The sequence below is a fragment of the Populus nigra genome, chromosome 1 (assembly GCF_951802175.1).
Source record: "Populus nigra chromosome 1, ddPopNigr1.1, whole genome shotgun sequence".
Taxonomy (NCBI): domain Eukaryota; kingdom Viridiplantae; phylum Streptophyta; class Magnoliopsida; order Malpighiales; family Salicaceae; genus Populus; species Populus nigra.
Window position 1 is genome coordinate 38,794,462 of NC_084852.1, and position 20,113 is coordinate 38,814,574.

The window sequence follows — 20,113 nt, forward strand, 5'->3', positions numbered from 1 at the left end:
ACCTGAAGGAAAAAAAATTGAAGGATTTTTTTTGAAAAATGGAAATCGAGGAAGATAGAAAGAAAAAAGAAAGAAAAGGTCATCAATGCTAAACCCGAGATTTGTTGATCACATGCATTGCTTAGGAATGGAGGAGCTATCAAGATGACTCAAATACAGCCCTAAAAATTAGTATTTAGCCGTCAGGCAAAACCTCACTCGTCGTCTAAAGAGCGCGACCGCTACCTACATGTTGATGCATTCAACATATATGTGAGCAAATGTTTTTTAATAATATGTGTGTGTGTGTGTGTGTGTGTGTGTTAAATTATCAAATAACTCTTAAATGAACCTAATTATAACAAAAAAATAAACACATTGAAAAAATGAAAACACCTCTGGATGAAAGTTAAATAAATTTTGATTAAAGGTAATCCAATCATTTCACTACGCTTAAAAAAGAAAAAAAAAGCTCATTAACATAATTTAAATATTTTTTGCTTTTAAGGGTAATCAAATCATTTTATTATGCTTAAAAAAATATGATAACACCAATTTTTCTAGATCAAATTTGATAATTACCAATTGATCATGTGAAAAAAGACCTTATTACTTCTTCATAGCAAGTTAGTTGATTTTGTTTGAGAATAACAATATAATCATTGTATTGTTCCAATCCACAATGCAACAAGTTTAGGGTCACAATGATTTATTGATCCCTTATAGGTTTTTTTTAATAGTTGATGAGTAGTAAATCGGTAATTGAATATCGAGTAACAGTTATAAGACACCATCATACACAATCAAGTTCAAGTAGATATTTATGATAAACAAAACTTGTGTTGTTTTTAAGTCTAATGACTCTATGTCCACTAATATCATTATCAAGTTTGCACAAGTTTGGTTGTTGGCTCTTAAAACTTGTTACGTTCATATACTGGCTTTCATCGTAATTTCTGCCAGGCTTTTAGGTCTTGTTTATATAGATTTTTTTTTGAAAAATTAGCATTGTTTAAAAGAAACTTTTGATGAAATAACATAATCTGAAAAACTTTTAGTGAGATAGCACAATTTAAATGAAGTTGAGATTGGAAAAATCAACTTTGACAATTTTAACTAATTGTTTTTATATAACAACATTGTTTGATAAGGTTACTAATCTCTTGAATGTTTTTCATGTAACTATGATCTTGGAAGCATCTTTAATTGGGGCATCCCATGCTTGAGTGCCCAACGATATATGTCAAGGCTTTTAGGTTGACCTACAACTCCAACTCCTATTAGGATACAAGTAATATTTTAACAATAATTATTTCAATTTAAAAATAAATTTACTTGGCTTGTTATTAACTTCGTGGGTTTGTAATGTTAGGTGATGTGCAAGTAGGTTGTTTCAATAATCTAACCCATGTTCTGTGATTATATCGTAGCGAGTTAGATACCTTTCTTTAACTCTTTCATTTTCCACAAATGATCTACTTTTGCATCGAGGAGATCATGATGATGATCCTCATTTTCTTGTTCTTATAATCAATGTTGTGCTAGACATGTGCTATACACATAATAGCTTCTCAATTTCTATCAAAATAAATTGCTCCAAGTAAAATTATTCTCCTTTCTACTTCTCAGTGTAAACATTACTCCTTGATAAGTAATCGGCAATTGACTTAATTATATTTTTATTTTTTATTTTTATAGTGTAAATTAAAAGACTGAACTATACATCTTTTAAGCACAATTAAACTCCTTACCTAAAATTTTTTAGACTAACACAACTCTAAGATTCCTAGTGTCTTTTAATATTTGGTGGCCACTATAATTTTTAATTTTTTTCCTTTAATTACAAAAAGTCTTGGTCGATGTCATGGCATAACAATGACCATTTAACAACCCTTCTGGCCCATAAAAAAGGTAAACATAGGGTTGTGCTAGAGGCATAGTCATTAATCATACTTATGTTATATGCATGTAAAAGTAAAGACGTTAAGAGAGGTGAAAATGTGAAAGCTTGTATGGGGACATTAGAGTTTTGTCTTGTTGCAATTCTTTCTTGTCGAGGAGGATTAGATGACAAAGTTCCATTTCATGACTCGTCTAATATAGGTAATTTCAAAGGGACTTATGATGATGAAGGATTATCATGTTTAACACAACAAGAAACGTGACCTTTATTTTATTGTATGAACTAATCGGTCATCGAATGATGTTGTAATGATCTTACTTGAGTTCTTTTTTGGTAATATAATTAATGTTTAATGAAACAATATTGGATATTAATGATTAATTAGATAATTTTTTTTGATCAAATATACTACTTATTATTTGTTTCTTTCTTTTTTCTAACGAGGAGAAACTACAACTAGAAATTTAATCATTAGTGAAAGAAAGTGGTAACCTTACAAACCAAATAAAATATATGTGTCTAATATTCCATTTTTTAAGAAAGGGTTTATCATTCAAAAAGTTTTTTAAGGTAAAAAAAAGAAGTTGAAAAAGTTTTTTTTTAAAAAAGAGGAAAGTAACTTGAATGTAAAGAAAAAATGAAACTATAAAGAAAATAATGAATAAAAATAAAGGTAAATCATAAGAATGCTATAAATTACATAAAAGAACTTGCATATCTAAGATTGACGATCTTTTCTAGTAATTAGATGATTGATATAGTTTTTGAACTCTATTTAAATATTTATTTCAAATCTTATATAGACTGTCTATATCAAATAAAAAGTATATGCATTGAATCCTATACAATTTTTTTTTGGTTGATAACCATGTGAATATGAACTAATCTATTACTATTATTAGTTTGGACATTTTCATTCTAAATAAGATTGAACCTTTCTCTTATTCACATGAACTCAAATTCTTACATCCAATCATTCCTCCTAATTCCCTAGCCAATAAGGATTCTTTAAGCATGATTAATTCTATTGTTTATAATTAATTTCAACCTTTTTTCTCTTGTTTGACGGTGAATGATTAATATTTTTACATAATTGATAAGCAGGGGCGGAATCAGGGGGAGACGGGCAGGGGCCCGGGCCCCTGCAAAATATTTTAAATTTTTGTGTTTAAATATAGAAAAAGCAGTTGACAGATTAAATGTCTATTGCAGGCTTAGAACGAGGCCTTCAACTGCTTATATTTTTGGTCCTTTTTATTATATAATTTCAGCTCCGCCCCTGTATGATAAGTGTATTTATTTTTGAGATGAAAAATGAAATATAAACATTTTAAAAAAAGTGACATTGGATTTTTTGCAAAACTATATTGAAGTGGTGATGTTGAAAACTTTTAATCTAGAATAATGTTGCTAAAACTATAAGGGCTAAATCATTATTTATTTTTATTTTTTTGCTATTTTCTCTACTTTTACCAAAATCTCCCTTTCAGTGCAACATAACAGTCGAAGAGGCTGCTTTACATTGTATTTTTATTTGCGTTTAAATATATTTGAACGAAAAAAATATTAAATTTTTTTATATAATTTTAATGTAATAGTATTAAAAATATAAAAAACCTAATTTAATATATTTTTAAACAAAAACTATTTTAAAAAAGCACCAGTACCGTACACACACGGCGGCTGCAGCTTCTGCTCAATTAAAATCTATCCTCTCCATGGAAACACCATCACTATAAAATCCGTAATCAGTTCCATAATTTTCCACAACCAACATCACAAATTCACAATGGGTTATGAAGACGATCCGTACTCTCTCTCTCTCTGAAATCTTTTGATCCATTCATTTTCTTTTCGATCAGTCTATCTGAAATCTTTTTTTCTTTTGTAAATTTTCAATCCTTTTCTATTCCGTTTAGCTAACCGATTAAAATTAGGGTTTTTAATATGCTAAAAATCGATACTTTACTGTCAGGTACCGCGATGTGGACGGAGAACCGTTGATGGACTACGACGAAATGCAATCTGATGGCGGAGGCCAATCACCGGAACCACACCAGAATCATATCTTAGACGAATTAGAGGATGATATTGAGAATTGGGAGAGGGGGAGGTCACAAACTCCTGTGTACGACACGGATAAAGTAGGAAAACCTAGAAAAAGATTGGTTAAAAAAGGCGGCGATTCAGGGAAAGAGAGTGGTAGTGGTAGTTATGTGCAGCCAGAGTTGGTTGATGACTATGAAGAGGATTATGTAGGGTTTGAGAAGGAAGAATCGGCTGGGGAAGGGAAGTATGCCAAGAAATTTGAGAAGGACAGGGACAGGACGAAGTTTAGCAAAGGGGAAAATAAGTTTGGAGGGAAAGGAGGGAGCGGGTCGAAATCCGGGTTGAAGAAAGGAACGGCGACGAAGTTGGTGGCTGGAAAGGATGACGGCGAAGTTAAAGAGATGTGGGATACCATTGCTGGTGGCGATTCTGAGGTTTTGATTTGGATTGGGTTTCTTTTTTCTGAAATTGTTATTGTTTTTCTTGGGTGCTTTAATGTGTTTAGTTTTGAATTGAATTTGGCGATTCTGAGGTTTTGATTTGGATTGGGTTTCTTTTTTCTGAAATTGTTATTGTTTTTCTTGGGTGCTTTAATGTGTTTAGTTTTGAATTGAATTTTTTTTTCTAGGTAATTGATTGATATTTTCTGTCTTGTTGACTTGAATAAGAGGTCAAGTGAATTTGGTGTCAGTTTGTGGAAAGTTTTCTGGGTTATATAGTGTTCATGGTGCTTATATTTTGTGGTTGCTAAATATTTGTTTTTGTTGTCTGTAATTGTTAATTGCTTGAATCAGCATTCAATTGGACATTTCCATTCTGATTCATAATACTAAATTTTGTTGGGATGGGATTTAGATTAGGTTGTCGTTTGATGTTTGTTCATGCAAGTAATTGATAAATATCTGTTACCTGTAGTTGAGTGGATCGGACTTTTGGACTTGATGAGTTGATATTTACACAAGAAATTCATGGGAGGGTAAATGTTGAAAATGGGGTTTTCAATTGTTTTTTAATGTCTATTTATAGTTGTTTTATTTAGTTATTTTCTTAGTTTAGGTTTATATCTGGTTGGCTAGATCTGTTTAAATTGTTAGGCAAATTTCTTATTAGCCTCTAGGATACCATTAATATCAAAGTTTAAGTTTGATCTGATTATTTACTTGATTCTACATCATTGTTTTTATGACAGTATATTATTAATCTAGCAAGCTTTTCTGTGGGTCTGACTTAATTTTGTTTTGCTATATACTACTCTCCCAAGGCTCACTTATGTAGATAATTAACTTAACAGATTTGATTCCTGTTGCTTTACTATCTTAAAGTCAATGTTATAGAATAAATCTGCTGTTTGAATTGTTGGGTTTTTCCCAAGTAACTATGTTTATAGTTTGTTATTGAGTTTCTAACTATATGTCAATTTCCTTCGGAATAGGATGATCAAGAAGGTGCTAGGACTGTAGATGATGACAACTTCATAGATGACAGTGGTGTGGATCCTGCTTATCGGTATGGAAATGACAATGAACCACACTCTCCTACTGATGCTCCTCAGGTTAATAGTCCATCTCATTTACTGACACTCAATCAATTATAAGCCACCATAATTGATGAGGCTTCTGGCTCATCCAGTTCTTTTCTTTCTTTCTTTCCTTTTTTTATGCACTATTGTTTTTGGTTCATGGTGTTTGGAGGCTTTGCTATCTTTGCATCAGAGTTTGATGTTGCAATATTTGGTCAACTTTCATCTCTATTATATTATCTATGTTTGTTGGTTGATGTGCTACATATGGAGCTCCCTAGCTTTTATGTTATTTATCTGGTTTGTTATTCTGTTTTTTCTAGGCAGAGGAAGGTGAAGAGGATGAGGAAATCAAGCAGCTCTTCAAGATGGGTAAGAGAAGGAAGAAGAATGAGAAAAGTCCTGCAGAAATTGCATTATTAGTTGAGAATGTCATGGCTGAGCTTGAGGTCACTGCTGAAGAAGATGCAGACCTCAATAGGCAGGGGAAGCCTGCAGTTAATAAACTGAAGAAGTTGCCTCTTCTTACTGAGGTTCTCTCAAAGTAAGCTGGTTTTAGACTATCTTTTTTTTGTACCATTGGAATTTACAGTTAATTTTTATTGTTTGTCTCCTGGTGCAGGAAGCAGCTCCAACAAGAGTTCATAGATCATGGAGTACTAACGTTATTAAAAAATTGGCTAGAACCCCTTCCAGATGGAAGTTTACCTAATATAAATATCCGTGCTGCTATTTTGAGGATTTTGACTGATGTATGCTGGAGGCTTTCCACCATCTTTCCTGGTTTAGTACTGGTTGTTGCTTCTGAAGAAGCATTATTTGGAGCCTGAAACATTTCTTTTCTCATGCAGTTTCCAATTGATCTGGAGCAGTATGATAGAAGAGAACAATTGAAAAAAAGTGGGCTTGGAAAGGTTAGGGATCTCCTTATGTGGTGGTAACAAACTTTCTGTTTCTTTTGGAATGAAAACTGAATTCAGACTTATTTAATATACTTTCTGGCAGGTTATTATGTTTTTATCAAAATCTGATGAGGAAACCACATCCAACAGAAAACTTGCCAAGGATTTGGTTGATAAATGGGTAATGCAATCGCCTTTCAACTGTTGATTTTTATTTCTTAAATATCTGCCATCTCTCCTTAATGTAATTTTAGTTCATAATCTAGGGCATCTGTTTACTGGAAAATGGTGCTCATGGATAGTTTTGCCCCTTTTCTAGGGTCCATTCATTGGAGATTTCTTTTCCTGTTTGGTTATACTACTTGACTTGAAATGCCTGTTTTCTTTTAGATTTGATTCCCGTGTCATGTGTTGATCTCAAGTGTATAATGAAATTAAACTGAACTTGAATAATTTTTTTTCTTTAATTGGTGTTATTTTTCTGAACAGACATCTTTCATTAATTGGAAAATGTGTATAAAGAAGTTAATTTGTAACTATAGTATTGACATTTTCTTGCATTTCTGCAATTAATAAATATAGAGTCGGCCAATATTTAATAAGAGTACAAGGTTTGAAGACATGAGAAACGTTGATGATGATCGGGCCTTCAGAAGGCCAACAGTGAGAAGGTATTTCTCTCTTCACTTATTGCCACCAGCTATTACTGCTGGATGTTTCTATCTGCATGTGAATTTTATGCGTCAACGCTGAATAAACTTTCTCATGGTAAATTTATTTGAATATCAGGCCTGCAAATAATTCTACCAGAATGGAATCTAGAGATGGAGATCTTGATTTAGATATTTCACGGTGAGATGTGACAGAAGACCTACTTGATTGCTCCTTGCATATTTTCTGCTGATTACTTAAACAACATCATAGGCCTGTTTGCTTCTTTACTTTATTTGCCACATGCCATTTTTCTCAATTATATTTCTTCAATTTACATCAACAAAAAATTCAGGGAACGGAGGTCTAGTCAATCATCAGACAGACAGCATGCATCCAGGCCAGATGCGACACCATTGGATTTTGTGGTGCGTCCCCAATCTAAGATTGATCCTGAAGAAGTTAGGGCCCGTGCTAAACAAGTAGTTCAAGATCAGCGTCGTCTAAAGGTTGGTCTTTCCATTCAATAATTGGATCAGTTAGAGTTAACAAAAAGTGGTGTGTTGAGTAAAAGCTTAAAATGAGTGGTGGCGTGATTAATCACGTGGCATAAACTCAATGTTTCATGGCCCCATGGAGTTGGAATTATTCACAGAACAATGTTTCTTCAATTTGAGCTAAAATTGAGTAGATAACTCAGATCCTGTCATCCAGTAGGGTGTTTTGGAGTTATCCCATAGAATTGTCATTACCCTTTGATATTGGTGTGGGTTTTCGATTTCAATTGGTCTCTCCTGGAGCATTGTTGGAGACAAGTTTGATAGATTCTTATCACTCACTCTAGGTTCTAGATATATATGTTATAATAAACATTCTACAAAATCCAGATCAACTAAAAAGTTCTCTTCCAATTCATATGCAACTTGAGGTTCTGGTTTTGTTTTGGATGGATGGCTGCTTGGGTTTTGATTTTGACTTTCCTTAGCATTATGATTCTCTGTAATCTTTTAATTCCCAGCTTTGCTGTTTCTAAACTCAAATGTCAATTGATGCTGGCAGATGAATAAAAAGTTGCAGCAGCTAAAGGGACCGAAGAAGAGGCAATTGCAAGCTACAAAGCTTAGTGTGGAAGGTCGTGGTATGGTCAAATACTTGTGATGTTAGCAGTTTCTGAAATTCATTGGCAACAACGAACATGATGTAAGAAAAATAATGTGTGGGGCTGGTTGTTGGCTGGAAGTAACCGTTCCACAAGTGAAGGGCGATCTGGTTCTTCAGCTTCATTCGGATGACATTGTTCGGGCAAATTGAAGCCCGCTCCGACTGGATATTGGATTCCCGATTGGCCTAATACCTGTTAAATTGAGTCCGCCCATAATTTCCGTGTCACAAACTTGGCGGTTTAAGCTAAAGAAAGATTATTGCAAGTTGAAAAGTTCGAGGAACAAAATATTCTTATTTGTAAAGAACACTTCTTTTCAGTGACGTTGCTGTACTTCGGTTAATGTGTCCTTTCGCCTTGTGGGTTAGATTTACGAGACAATCACTGTTGTCTACCGAACCAACAAGCACCGGATATTAGGATGTATTGTTTTGATCCAGCAAACTTGTCGAGGTATATTGATACATGTAACAACATGGCATGGTTGAAGCTCTTGTTGCAATGTTGTGGGTGCTGTCATTTTGAAACGGCGTCTTCAGCTGCCGGAAATGTTTTAGTGCTTCTGTGTGGTTCTTTCTGACTTTGCAATCAAAATTATGGTCACATATTAGAAATTTAGATCCGACATGTAGTCAAGGCTATTACAACATATTTGATGCAATCTAGCAAAAAAAAAAAAAAAAAAATTTAAACTCAAGCTATGCGTTTGAGAATATATATTAAAATAATTTTTTTTATTTTTAAATATTAACATAAAAAAATAATTTTAAATAAAAAAATTAATTGAATTTTAAGAGAACAGTGTTTTCAAATAAACCTTTACATAGTGATTTGTTAATTTCCTCTTAATATACTGTAATATTATATATGTTTTTATTGATGACAAAGAGGGATATATACACACACTGGGGATAAAGAAAAAATAATTCTTGCTAAGGGAGAAACATGGTTAATAGATAAGGTAAGTTTCCCGCAGCTTGAATATTCTTTTTTTTTATATTCAGTTATTTTTAGTCTAACCTACAACATAACATTGCGATTATGAAGTAAACTAGTTATTATTCTAATTAAGCTTTAGTCCCTTTTTTTTTTCTTTCAATTAACAAAAATGGAAGTTATTGAATTTTTTTTAAAAAAGCTAAAATATGTAATGATAAAAAAAAAAAGAAAAAGAAAGACGCGGGCTTCATTTCTCCCGCCTAATCCCAGGTAAATGGAGCCTTTACAAGCCCAAATATGGCTTAGGCCCAACCCAGTTATTTTGTCGAAGGCGTCTCTTCTGATAAATTAAGAAATGTAATAATTAAATAAAAAATAGAGCAAACCGCGCCGTCAAAGAAACCCGTTAAGGTCTCATCTATACAAGAAAATCATATTATAGGAATCTACATCTGCTCCCCCTCCCTCTCTCAATTTGTTGGTGGTGCTCATTAATAATCACGTGGTAGTAGTAGTTGCTGTAAGTATCGTTGTGTTTCTTGTTTTTGGGTCTGGTTCGAACAGGGAATAATACTAATAACACTAATAAAAAAATGGTTCCTGGGCTAATCAACGCCAATCCTGTAATTTATGAAAAGAAGGAGAGGCGGGTTCGAAGTGTTGACGACAATGAGTATACTGCTGCTGAGTCTATTGATCAACTCGAAGTTTTTGATATCCTTTTTACTTTCTTTCTTTCTTTTTTTAATTCAATTCAATTTTTTTTCATTTTCCTGTATGTTCCAGGTTTTAGTTATTTATTGACAGAGAAAAAAAAAACCTAATCAATTGGCTCTGAAAACAGAATTCTGGTGGTAATAATTTGTTATGAGATGTATTAGGCTGTGCCTGAAAGGTAAAAGAATTAAGCACAAATTGTGTTGCATGAAATATGTTGCATGTCTCTATGCTTAATAATTTATGGCATTGTTTTCTGTTGGTGTGAAGAGAGTGGAATGCTTATTATTCCTCCATGTGAAGCAACAAACAACTTCTTAGATTGTTTATTTTCTTAACAATCTTAAATCATATTAGAGACATAAAAGATCCAGAGCATCCATACTCTTTGGAAGAGCTTAAAGTGATAACGGAAGATGCCATTGAAGTAGATGACAAGCTCAGTTATGTCAGGTAACGATAGCTGCCATCTTAATTCTGTTCCTACTGCAATATATACTGGAATTCAACCTCCCTATTTAGCATACAATATCTCTTTTATTCAGGGTGACCTTTACTCCGACAGTTGAACATTGTAGCATGGCAACAGTTATTGGTCTTTGCTTGAGAGTCAAACTTATGAGAAGCCTGCCACAACGTTACAAGGTATTTATTAACTGGGTTTTCAGCTTTGTTATCAGTTTCTGCTGTAGAGGCACAAGATGATTTGTGATTAGCTGTATCGTTCAAGCTACTTGAATGGATGTTACAAGGTCACATCGCTTCCCCTGCAAATAAGGATAGCCATTCATGAACCTAAATCTGTTCATGTATGCTGCTACGTGCCTTTTTTTTATGAACTCAGTTTGAGGGTAGAGTTATTGTTGAAGGTCAGTAGAAGCACGCGTGCAAAAAGCTTGGTGGCTTTGTTTTATTAGCAATGTTATGCACATAATTCCTTAAAATTGATTTAGTTTCATTCTTTATAGTATGGCACTTTGTGGCTGTTATTTATAATGGGATTTTAAGCTGTATCATAATATATCTGGAGTAAATTGAAGCGCCTACTTGAAGCTTGCAGCAAAACCACATGCCAACATTGTAGTTGTGTGATGCACCAGCACCAGGAATGGGGGGAGACACTAGATTAAGATAGAGTATATGATAAAGTTTCCCTGGTTTTACTATCAACATATGGTTTACATTACCATAAAGGAAGTTTTATTCCAAAAACCCTCTTAACTCATTACTCCCTTTAAGAAGGATTTCTGACTGCTGGAAAAAAAATTAAGAAAATGATTTTTTTTTCCTTCTAAAAAACATGGAATGCTATGATTTGATAAAGTAATGATCTCTTAGTGACCATCATGTCCTAAAAGGGACTGGGCATCACATATTATCAGCAAACAATATGTGGTTGGAGCATGCTCTGGTCAATGTCTTGTAGTTTTTCCCTTATTGTGGAGTGTCTAGCATCTATACACTATGTTTTGTAGGTTAAGTTCACGGGTAACATGGTTAACTTTGAATTATATCTGATACTTCTAATGTGTGCTGGTCTTAAACAGCTACTTTTGGCCCATGCATTCTTAAACTTTATGACCATCCCACTCTTCTCACCAGTCTTTACCAATTTTGTTTAGGTGGATATCAAGGTTGCACCAGGAACTCATGCAACTGAAGCTGCAGGTAATCACTCTGGGAATGGGCTATTGAACGCTTTTAATTGTGTGGCAGTTTAAGTTCCCGAAATTGATTTGCAACCATGTTTTAATTATTGAACGCGCCTTATTCTCTGTGTTGTGCTTCTTTTCGTTAAAAATTTCTTTCTTTATCCAAAAAGTAAAAGCCATAAGATCTTATCCACGTCTTATGTACCCGGAAGCTAATGTTTTTGATGCCTGAGGATGCTGTGCGTGCTGCAGGCATTGATTCTGAATATCCACCTGCTAGTCAAAATAACCATGGCCAATTTCGTTGTTTGCTCCGCCTCTTCAATTTTATGACCCAACACACGTTTTTGAAACATGAGTTGTGGACACAGAGCAGTTCCTGGATAACGAGTAGCATCCCTTTTTTCTCTTTCCAGTTATCTGTATTTTGTCTTTTGCCTTGGTGGCATGCAGACTTCAACTTGATGAAAATGTATGAATTATGAAATGGTATTCGTTTTCTTTCCTGATCTACTTTTTTGTGCAGTTAATAAACAACTAAATGATAAAGAGAGAGTAGCTGCAGCACTGGAAAACCCAAACCTGGTGGATATGGTTGACGAATGTTTGGCTCCGACATATGCTTGAAATATTTCCACATAACACAGCTGAAAGCTTTCTGTGCGCATCACTCAAGGCAGCTCTTGTTATCATGGCCTTTATACAATTACTTGTTATTGTTCGTCCCTTCTTTTTGATACTTTGATATGTATACATAAATGAGGTTCAAATCCACAGAATACAGTTGGAAGCCGTATGCTTTTGATAGAATTGAACTCTGGCGCACATGGCGACATAACAATTTCTTCTGCCCTTGTTATTCCACTTTTCAGTTTGTATTCTGATTGATATAGGCATGCGAGGTTTAAATGAATAATGAACAGTTTTGGACTTAGCATTGCACTTTGAATTCGCCATAAATTAAATTTGTTTGATAATTTGCAGTTTGTATGTAAGGTGTTTTTTTTTTTAAAGAAAAAAAAGAAAGAAACTCTGTACCCTAAATTCTAATGATAAAATATAGAAATTTCTGCGAAAGTTGTATATGCAGTTTGTGGAGCGTATATTCTAATTAATACAATTGCACGGATTTGCTTTTGCTCCAAACAGCTATTTGTGTGATGAAAGGTATTTGCTTTTGTATTTAATTAATGTTTTTTTAGATTTTTATTTTTATTTTTAATATTAACATATTAAAATTTTTAAAAAACATTATTCTAAACATTTTTTTTCATGTGAAAATAATTTAAAATACTTTAAAAAACATAATCCATCATAGTATCGAACAACATGAAATCTAAAAGAGAATTTGTGATGTGTTTTCCATACAACACCTGCTAACTCAATCAAACAAAACAGTTGGTTGAGACAGTCTTTTAATTAGGTGAAAAAACCTCAAAATGCAAGAGTGGTGTTATTCTGGAAATAAGCTTTTGAGTTTTGACATTTCCCAGTGTCTCGTCATATTCCAGGCTAGCAAGGAAGCGTTCCACAGCAACTGGCAGAGCTGGCAGCGCCTCGAAGACAAAATTTGCATGGACAAGCTCCTAGCAAAGCCAGCCTAGATATACTAAAATTCTATTTAATAAAATGTAACCAGTATTTTTTGACAAATCCATCAAAGGAGGACCAGTAAAAAATTGTTGATTATTTTACTGGTGAAAAAGTAAACCCTGACATTGATAAAACCCGGTCCATTTCCAATAAAACTCTGGTGGTTGTAACTCAGCTTGATAAAACTTGGTCCCTATCCAACAAAACCATCCATACATAAAAAATGCATCAAAATAACTTCTATTTCCCCAGTCTCCCTTGTATCTAATTACTCCAAATGAAGTTTTATGGTCTTGCAGTTTTTCTTGTTCGTTCCAAATTGATTCAGCGCTAAAGACATTGCCCCGGTTCAACCAGTGGTAAGACGTCAAAAAAACATGGAAAACTTCATGGCAAATCAAACCAAAATCACCCCTGACATTGCACATTAATTGGTACCGCTTCCCAAAAAACAGAGGAAGCAAAGAATGAATGTTCACTAATCACGACTGCCCAGAATGATACAAAAAGAACAACAAAATCATACATAGGAAAAGGAAAATGACAATGATCAAATCCACAAAAAGATAGTGACAGCCAGTATGGTCTGATTATATTTGTATAATATCTTGAAAGTAGCAAGAGACTTATCGAAGCAGCAGTTGAAGCATTACACAGAGAATTTCACACCTTCATCATCAGCTGAAGTTCCCTTAAAGATTGCAAGCTTCCCTTTATGTTCTAGTAGTTTCAATGCTCGCATCAAAATTGTGCGATCTATCCCATGAAGTTCTGGTATTTGGCACAGAAAACTTGGTATCAGCATAAATACAGCAGGAAGTGTGCTCCACAAAGAGAGAATGGAAGAGAGATCCTTGATATAATGATCTTAAAGATGGACAAAACATTAAAAAATTGGGATATGCAGATGACAGGACCTAATGCTGGAAGCAAATGGACCACAGCACTCTTAGATTTCATTGTGAGAGTGTACTAATAGGCATCCCAGAAATGCCACTAACTTAAAGCAATTCCCAGAGACAACATTAAAAAATAATCCACAAACAGTAGCAACATGGCTTATTACGAGATGTAATAAACTCTTCTCTTACGTTGGGCAAGTTTCAAACTTGTATTTTACCATACTCCTCTCCACCTCTATGTGCTAAACTACGTCTAATGAGAGTCTACTCGTACAAAACTTTGAGATGAAGAAGAGAAATACAATGACCAAGGTGTCCCGTGCCTTTTATTTGATCAATCAGCAATAGCATGTCTTAAATGTCAAACCAGGGTCCTTTATATAGGTAGTATTAGAGGAGAGGAAAACTAAATCCTAGAAGGGATACTCAACGAAACCACAATCTGGTTTCATAAAAGAGAATGAAAAAAGAAAACTAAACACACCCAAAATGATTGAGCTCTTAAGTTACTACTTACAAGTAGTCTTGAAATCTCTCACTGGAATTCGCACATCAAATAATCTAAGGGGAATTGGCTAGGTGCAAGCCAAGAGTGTATGCATAATTCATTTAAGAAGACAGTTCAAAAAAAGGTGGTTAGAATTTGTTTATGGAAAGTAAGAAATGCCAGTTTTGTTCTTCCTTTCGGTTTTTATGTCCCAGTGAAAGAAAATTCCTGATTCTATATTACAGACATGAAACAGACACACATGATGTTCAAAAATGTATTTATTTGCAAGACTTGCAAAATCATTGTTATGTAAACAAAACCCTGATAAGAACACAAAAAAGAAATAAAGACCTGATATTTTTATTTGCCCTATAAGAGGATTTCTATTTTATGCATGCTTGCTGCAAGCATTTTTCTTAAAGCTTCAACGGTGACAGCTTTTGAGAATACAACTAGGATGAGATAAGAGAAGCCTAATGGGGAGTTTGTAGCTAAAGCAGATCAAAACTGATAGCTGTTGAGAATAGCAGATGGCTGCTTGGAGGAAATGTTAGGATTCTCTATGATAAGAGAAGAGGCATGGTAGGTATTTTGGGAATATTCAAATGATAGCCACAAAAATTTTGAGCAAATCGAACCATAAACTGTGTGATTTACAACAGTAAAAATATTCTTCATTTCTTTTGGGAAATAGAACTGAATTTCACAATTCATATTTTCCAAACAAAAGAATTGGCTGAATAGAGTTCTATTAGATAAATTATTCAAATTCATATACTTTCCACACTGGTTTGAAAATCATTATCAAACCTACTTCATCTAACCATCCAAATCAAACTTTACCTGTTCCCCGAGATTCAACCCCTGAGCGTATTTCCTCAACAGTCATGACACTGTCCTCAAAGCCATTATCTCTCACCTGATAAATAAGCAAGTTTATTACGAGAACAATGCTAAAGGTACCAATCTCATTTATCAAATCACAATTCACTTACAAAATGTAAGAGAATGTCAGCCCAATCTTGAATCCGGTGCCAAAGAATCAGGCATTTTCTGTGTCCTCTGTCTAACCATTCAGCACGGCCTGTTAGAACAGCATTGCATTTAATAAAGTACACATTGAACTTACAGTGCTAACAACATATCTTGCTTAGTAAGTTAATCTCAACAGTATAAAATCAAATAAAGGTCTAACCTTCTGACACTAACGCTGATAGAAATGCTTCTCTAGCTTCATTACTGAGAGATCCTGCACCATGAATCAAATTGATTTCATTGCTCACTTTCATTTACCAACAAAGGAAAAGCACATATGAACTCGCAAAAACATTAAAGATATAAATCAATTATTTTTCATGCTAACTTAAACTGAATGAGAAGATCTTATTATACATTAAAGTTATTAAAATAATAGGTCAAATTTACTATCTTTCACTAAGCAATGAAGTATCCACCTCCAATCAATTGCATTCCACGTCAAAACCCAAGAACATACTTCCTGAAATTCGACCTGTGTAATAAAACTCCATACTATCAAATTCACCAAGGTAATCCAGCAAACTATGCTATTATGAAGACATACAATGGGACAGTGAGTTGTGACAGAAAGAATTGATTGCACAAGAAGGGCCTAAACCATCATGAACTCTTCTCAAATTCCATATTGGATAAGGGCTATTTGCTCAAACACCAAGCATACCAAGTCAAGACTCCTGGATGAGATGCGGGCATATATCAATACTTAAAATGGAAATAAACACATTGTAGCTCCCAGGTGAAATTTCTTTACATTTGATATCTGATGCAATGCTTTTACCGAAGCCAAATGTAACGGTTTTGTGAATGCCTTAACAACAATACAAGGTGGTCTTTCTTTTTCAGAGTTGTTCTTAGTAAATAACACAGCATAATTAGACTTTGAAGAAAATACAAGACCTACTTTCGATCAAATGATTTGAAAACAGAGGAAATTCTTCTTCCAGTCCAATCACGAATATCTTTTGAGTCCTACAGTAATCAAGGATAAGTTCCTTCCAAAGCTGTACCTGCTTCTCTCGAGTGTCCCTCACTGGCTGCAAACTTAAGAGGAAAAAAACACGCAAAATATAACACAAAGATGATTAAATGAAAACCCAATACGTAACAGAATCTAAAATTTACTCTACCAAAATAGGAAAGTAGCAAAAGGGTAGGAGAATACGTGAAGTAGGGCGGGTAATTGAAGAACTGGGGCAGCTTGAAGTCACCTAATTTCTGCATCTCTTTAGTGCTTCGACTCTTACAAGAAAAGAAACCTGCAATTGCAACTCCATGATTAAACAAAGAAATCAATGCTTTGATTCAAAAGCATTTAAACTCATGGAAATCCAATTGAATTCAAAAGATTGTACTCAATTTCATTTACAATAAAAATCAAACACACCTTGAGCACAATTTGGACAATGACTTCTTTTTTTGCAGTTAAAGGAATGCGAGAAAGCGTGGAAACAAATCAAAAGGAAATTCGAAAACAGTGGAGTGCTTAGCTGGGTGCTTACTTTTTAATTAACCTTCAATGATAGAAGAAGAAGAAATTGGATTTTGTTGAAGAAGATGAATAAAAGTCTTGGTTCTAGTGTACCGGTAAACGTTCAAGCATCGGCATGGGTGGTGTTGGCGTCGATGTACATGGGGACGAGAGCCCAAGATGCGATCAATACTTGCAGGCAGGCCCAGTTGCCGTTGGGTTATATTAACCAAAAAAAAAAAAAACCTAAATAGAGTGACGGTTTAATATAATGAATAAGGAACCAAGTTGATATACGATTTTAATCGTTTTTTAATATTTTTGTTCCATTAGTTAGCATGTTCGCATGACTTTGTTTGTTTTTACTATTAAATAAGTTTTTTTAAAAATAATTTAAGTTTTTTTTAATTTTTTTATTATTTTAATTTGCTAATATTAAAAATGAATAAAATAAAATATTATTTTAATATATTTTTAAATAAAAAATACTTTAAAAAATAATTACTACCATAACTTTAAATATAGCAGCTGAATCTTTTATATGAAGATTTTTTTTTTGGGGTTTTTTTTTAAAAAAAGACAGGTAACTTATATATTTACCCTGTTATTTAATTGGTTAGTGTTATATCATGGATTGCCCCAAGATTATAGGTTTTTATTAAATTTTATTTTTTAATATTGAATTTATTATAAAAAAGTTTATATTTTTTTATCATATATAAAATACAAAAAATTAATTTAATCTAATGAAGATCATAATTGATTAAGTTGTGAGTTTTGCGGTTAATAGGGTTAATCTATTTTTTATTTATTTATTTTGAACTTGTCCCATCAATAAAATTATAATGAGAAATTTTATATGTGATTTAATTTAAAATTTGGGTTAATTAAAGAGTGGATCAGGAGTTCCTAAATTTGAAGCATTATACTAAATTTAATGAAAATGCAGAAAAGTTCCTACAGCCTAAATATTATTATATATATTTGTCAGAAAAACTTGAAATCCAAGTTGGTGAATTTCCTTAACGACTAGATAGCTCCTAAATCCTCAAATCCAAGTTGTTAAAAAACTTGAATTTTTTTACCACCATAAACAATCTCCTCTCTTCATCTCACTGTACAAGAACACACAAAAGCCTCTACTCCCCTCTCTGATCTCATTCCAAAAACAAAACAGACCCATCAACCCCTCTCATTTTTTTTCCACCATCATCAACCATTACTGGTTTCATCCTTCTCAGCCACTGTCAACCACCAACACCACCGGCCACGCATAACACATCTTCCTACTCGCAGTACGTAGTGGCCTCATGAACGGCCAGCTCCTCTTCTTCAACCGAAATCAACTTCTCTTCTCTTTTCAACCCCGTAAACAACGACCTATCCATTCTTCTATATTTTTGGACAAACACCAGCACCAAACCCCACATCAATGGTAAATGATAGCCACCGGCCATCAATAACCCAGCAGCTAACCCGCCACCAGCACTGGCCAACCACGCCGACAACAACAGCATTTCCTTCAACCCGAAACACCCACGACAGCGCTGGCTTCCTCATTCCAGTACTGGCCAGCCAACACCAGTAGCTAGCTCCAGTTGATCATCTACTCTATCCCATATGGTGACAGTGGTAGCTGCAGCTTGTAGAGAGAAGAACCAGCAAGGAGGAAAAATCACAGTAGAGAGAGAAAGAAGCAGAGATTTCAGCTCAGCCAATCTCCCTTCTCCGACGAGCATGAGGAAATCACAGATAAGATGTTGCTTAACTGCCTTTCTTCTCCATGCAGCAGCATTGAGGAAGGCTAATTGATCCTCCCATCTGAGGAGGATCCCAGAAGGGCATATATTTCACCATCGAGAATGAAAGGTGCAACTCCAGTTGCGAAGTGCCAATATATGGACATTGCCACCATCCAGCACATAGGTTATTTAACTTTTTAAAACTCCATCTGCACCTTATAGACTGTGTTTTGTTGTTGTTTTCTGGCTCATTTTCATGCTTAATTAGGGTTTAGTTCCTGTAAGAATATGTGATAATCCAGCCCTAGAACAATTTTGCGTTTTCATTCAAATCTTTGCACCTCAGAGACCTGGTCATTTTTTTCCTGCAATATGACTGCTTGCTTAGTACTGGCATCCTTCTTCTTCATGCTGCACAAGGCCACTTTCACATTTTCTTTTGAAAATTTCATTTTTTGTTCACTTTTTTTTTTCTTCCATGAGGATCACATTAGTTGTGACGATTGTTTTACCCTACGTTTGAGTTAGCTTTACATTTTCTGCTAGTTTTACATTTCAGGAAACAAGCATGATTGTCCTGCATTATTACTCTGTTTGCTCTTTTGAAAAAGAAATTAGGGATAAAAATAGGCTGTGTAAGAACATGCTTAGGGTGAATTTTCTTGTTTTTAAAAATAATTTTATAAAAATAAAAAAAATATTATTTTAATATATTTTAAAATAAAAAATACTTTACAAAACCACAACTATTATTCTCTCTGATATACTCTTAATTAGTCGCCTAAAAAGGTCGAAGCCCACGATCCACAAACAACAGCTACCTTCAACAAATAAAAGTCAACCTTTTTAGCTAGTTTGGTAAATTCTACTATATAATTAAGAAGTTGTTCAAAGTTCAAACCTTCAACTGAAATGTAAAAGGGTGGTTAAAGTCAAGAAATTATTGCAAAAAAAATAATTTGTGGAGAGGTCCATGGTCAACCCTAGCCGAATTCTATGAGAGGAGGCGGCCCATTAATTTTTTTTTAGGATAAAAGAGGGGGGGAAAATACAGACATTATGTATTGAAAATGCCTACTTAGTTCTGAAATGTTTTTTTATTTATATATATTTTATATTTTAAAACTATTTAATATGCTAATATTAAAAATAATTTTAAAAAATAAAAAAATATTATTTTAATATATTTCTAAATAAAAAATCACTTTATTTTATTTATTTTAATTGTTTTGAGCAGCCACCCTATATTTCATGTTAAAGTATTTATAATGAATATTCAAGGAAATTTAATAATTTTTTAATGCTAATTACTCCAAAACTTTAATTTAAAAAATAAAATAAAAGGAACAAACGTCATTAATCATTAGACTACCCTTAATGTCATCTTAGGAGCTCTCAACTTTTCAT

The 20,113-nt window shown here is 33.7% G+C and overlaps 3 protein-coding genes across 5 annotated transcripts; 2 read left to right on the plus strand and 1 right to left on the minus strand.

Moving 5' to 3' along the window:
* Positions 1-3,534: 3,534 nt before the first annotated feature.
* Positions 3,535-8,659, plus strand: LOC133675297 (protein IWS1 homolog 1-like). Its single transcript, XM_062096638.1, has 11 exons — positions 3,535-3,691; positions 3,858-4,365; positions 5,364-5,483; positions 5,774-5,994; positions 6,073-6,202; positions 6,302-6,364; positions 6,456-6,533; positions 6,935-7,023; positions 7,142-7,204; positions 7,359-7,512; positions 8,063-8,659. Exons 1-11 carry the CDS (start codon positions 3,672-3,674, stop codon positions 8,159-8,161), a joined length of 1,545 nt encoding a protein of 514 aa, XP_061952622.1. The 5' UTR covers positions 3,535-3,671; the 3' UTR covers positions 8,162-8,659.
* Positions 8,660-9,493: 834 nt separating this feature from the next.
* On the plus strand, positions 9,494-12,407 carry LOC133699213 (protein AE7-like). The gene is made up of 5 exons (XM_062122380.1): positions 9,494-9,818; positions 10,169-10,274; positions 10,367-10,466; positions 11,444-11,489; positions 12,000-12,407. The coding sequence occupies exons 1-5, from the start codon at positions 9,698-9,700 to the stop codon at positions 12,098-12,100; spliced, it is 474 nt and encodes a 157-aa protein (XP_061978364.1). The 5' UTR covers positions 9,494-9,697; the 3' UTR covers positions 12,101-12,407.
* Positions 12,408-13,463: 1,056 nt separating this feature from the next.
* LOC133694357 (vacuolar protein sorting-associated protein 25) lies at positions 13,464-17,199 on the minus strand. Of its 3 annotated transcripts, none has more exons than XM_062115868.1 (7): positions 16,996-17,199; positions 16,659-16,764; positions 16,398-16,537; positions 15,654-15,707; positions 15,454-15,542; positions 15,302-15,377; positions 13,464-13,837 (listed from the first exon to the last, which is right to left on the minus strand). In XM_062115868.1, the coding sequence occupies exons 2-7, from the start codon at positions 16,715-16,717 to the stop codon at positions 13,716-13,718; spliced, it is 540 nt and encodes a 179-aa protein (XP_061971852.1). In that variant the 5' UTR covers positions 16,718-16,764; positions 16,996-17,199; the 3' UTR covers positions 13,464-13,715. The 3 variants fall into 3 exon arrangements, with proteins under 3 accessions (XP_061971852.1, XP_061971846.1, XP_061971840.1); XM_062115862.1 differs by having other exon boundaries at positions 16,659-16,752; positions 16,881-17,199; XM_062115856.1 differs by having other exon boundaries at positions 16,659-16,752; positions 16,996-17,198.
* Positions 17,200-20,113: the final 2,914 nt, after the last annotated feature.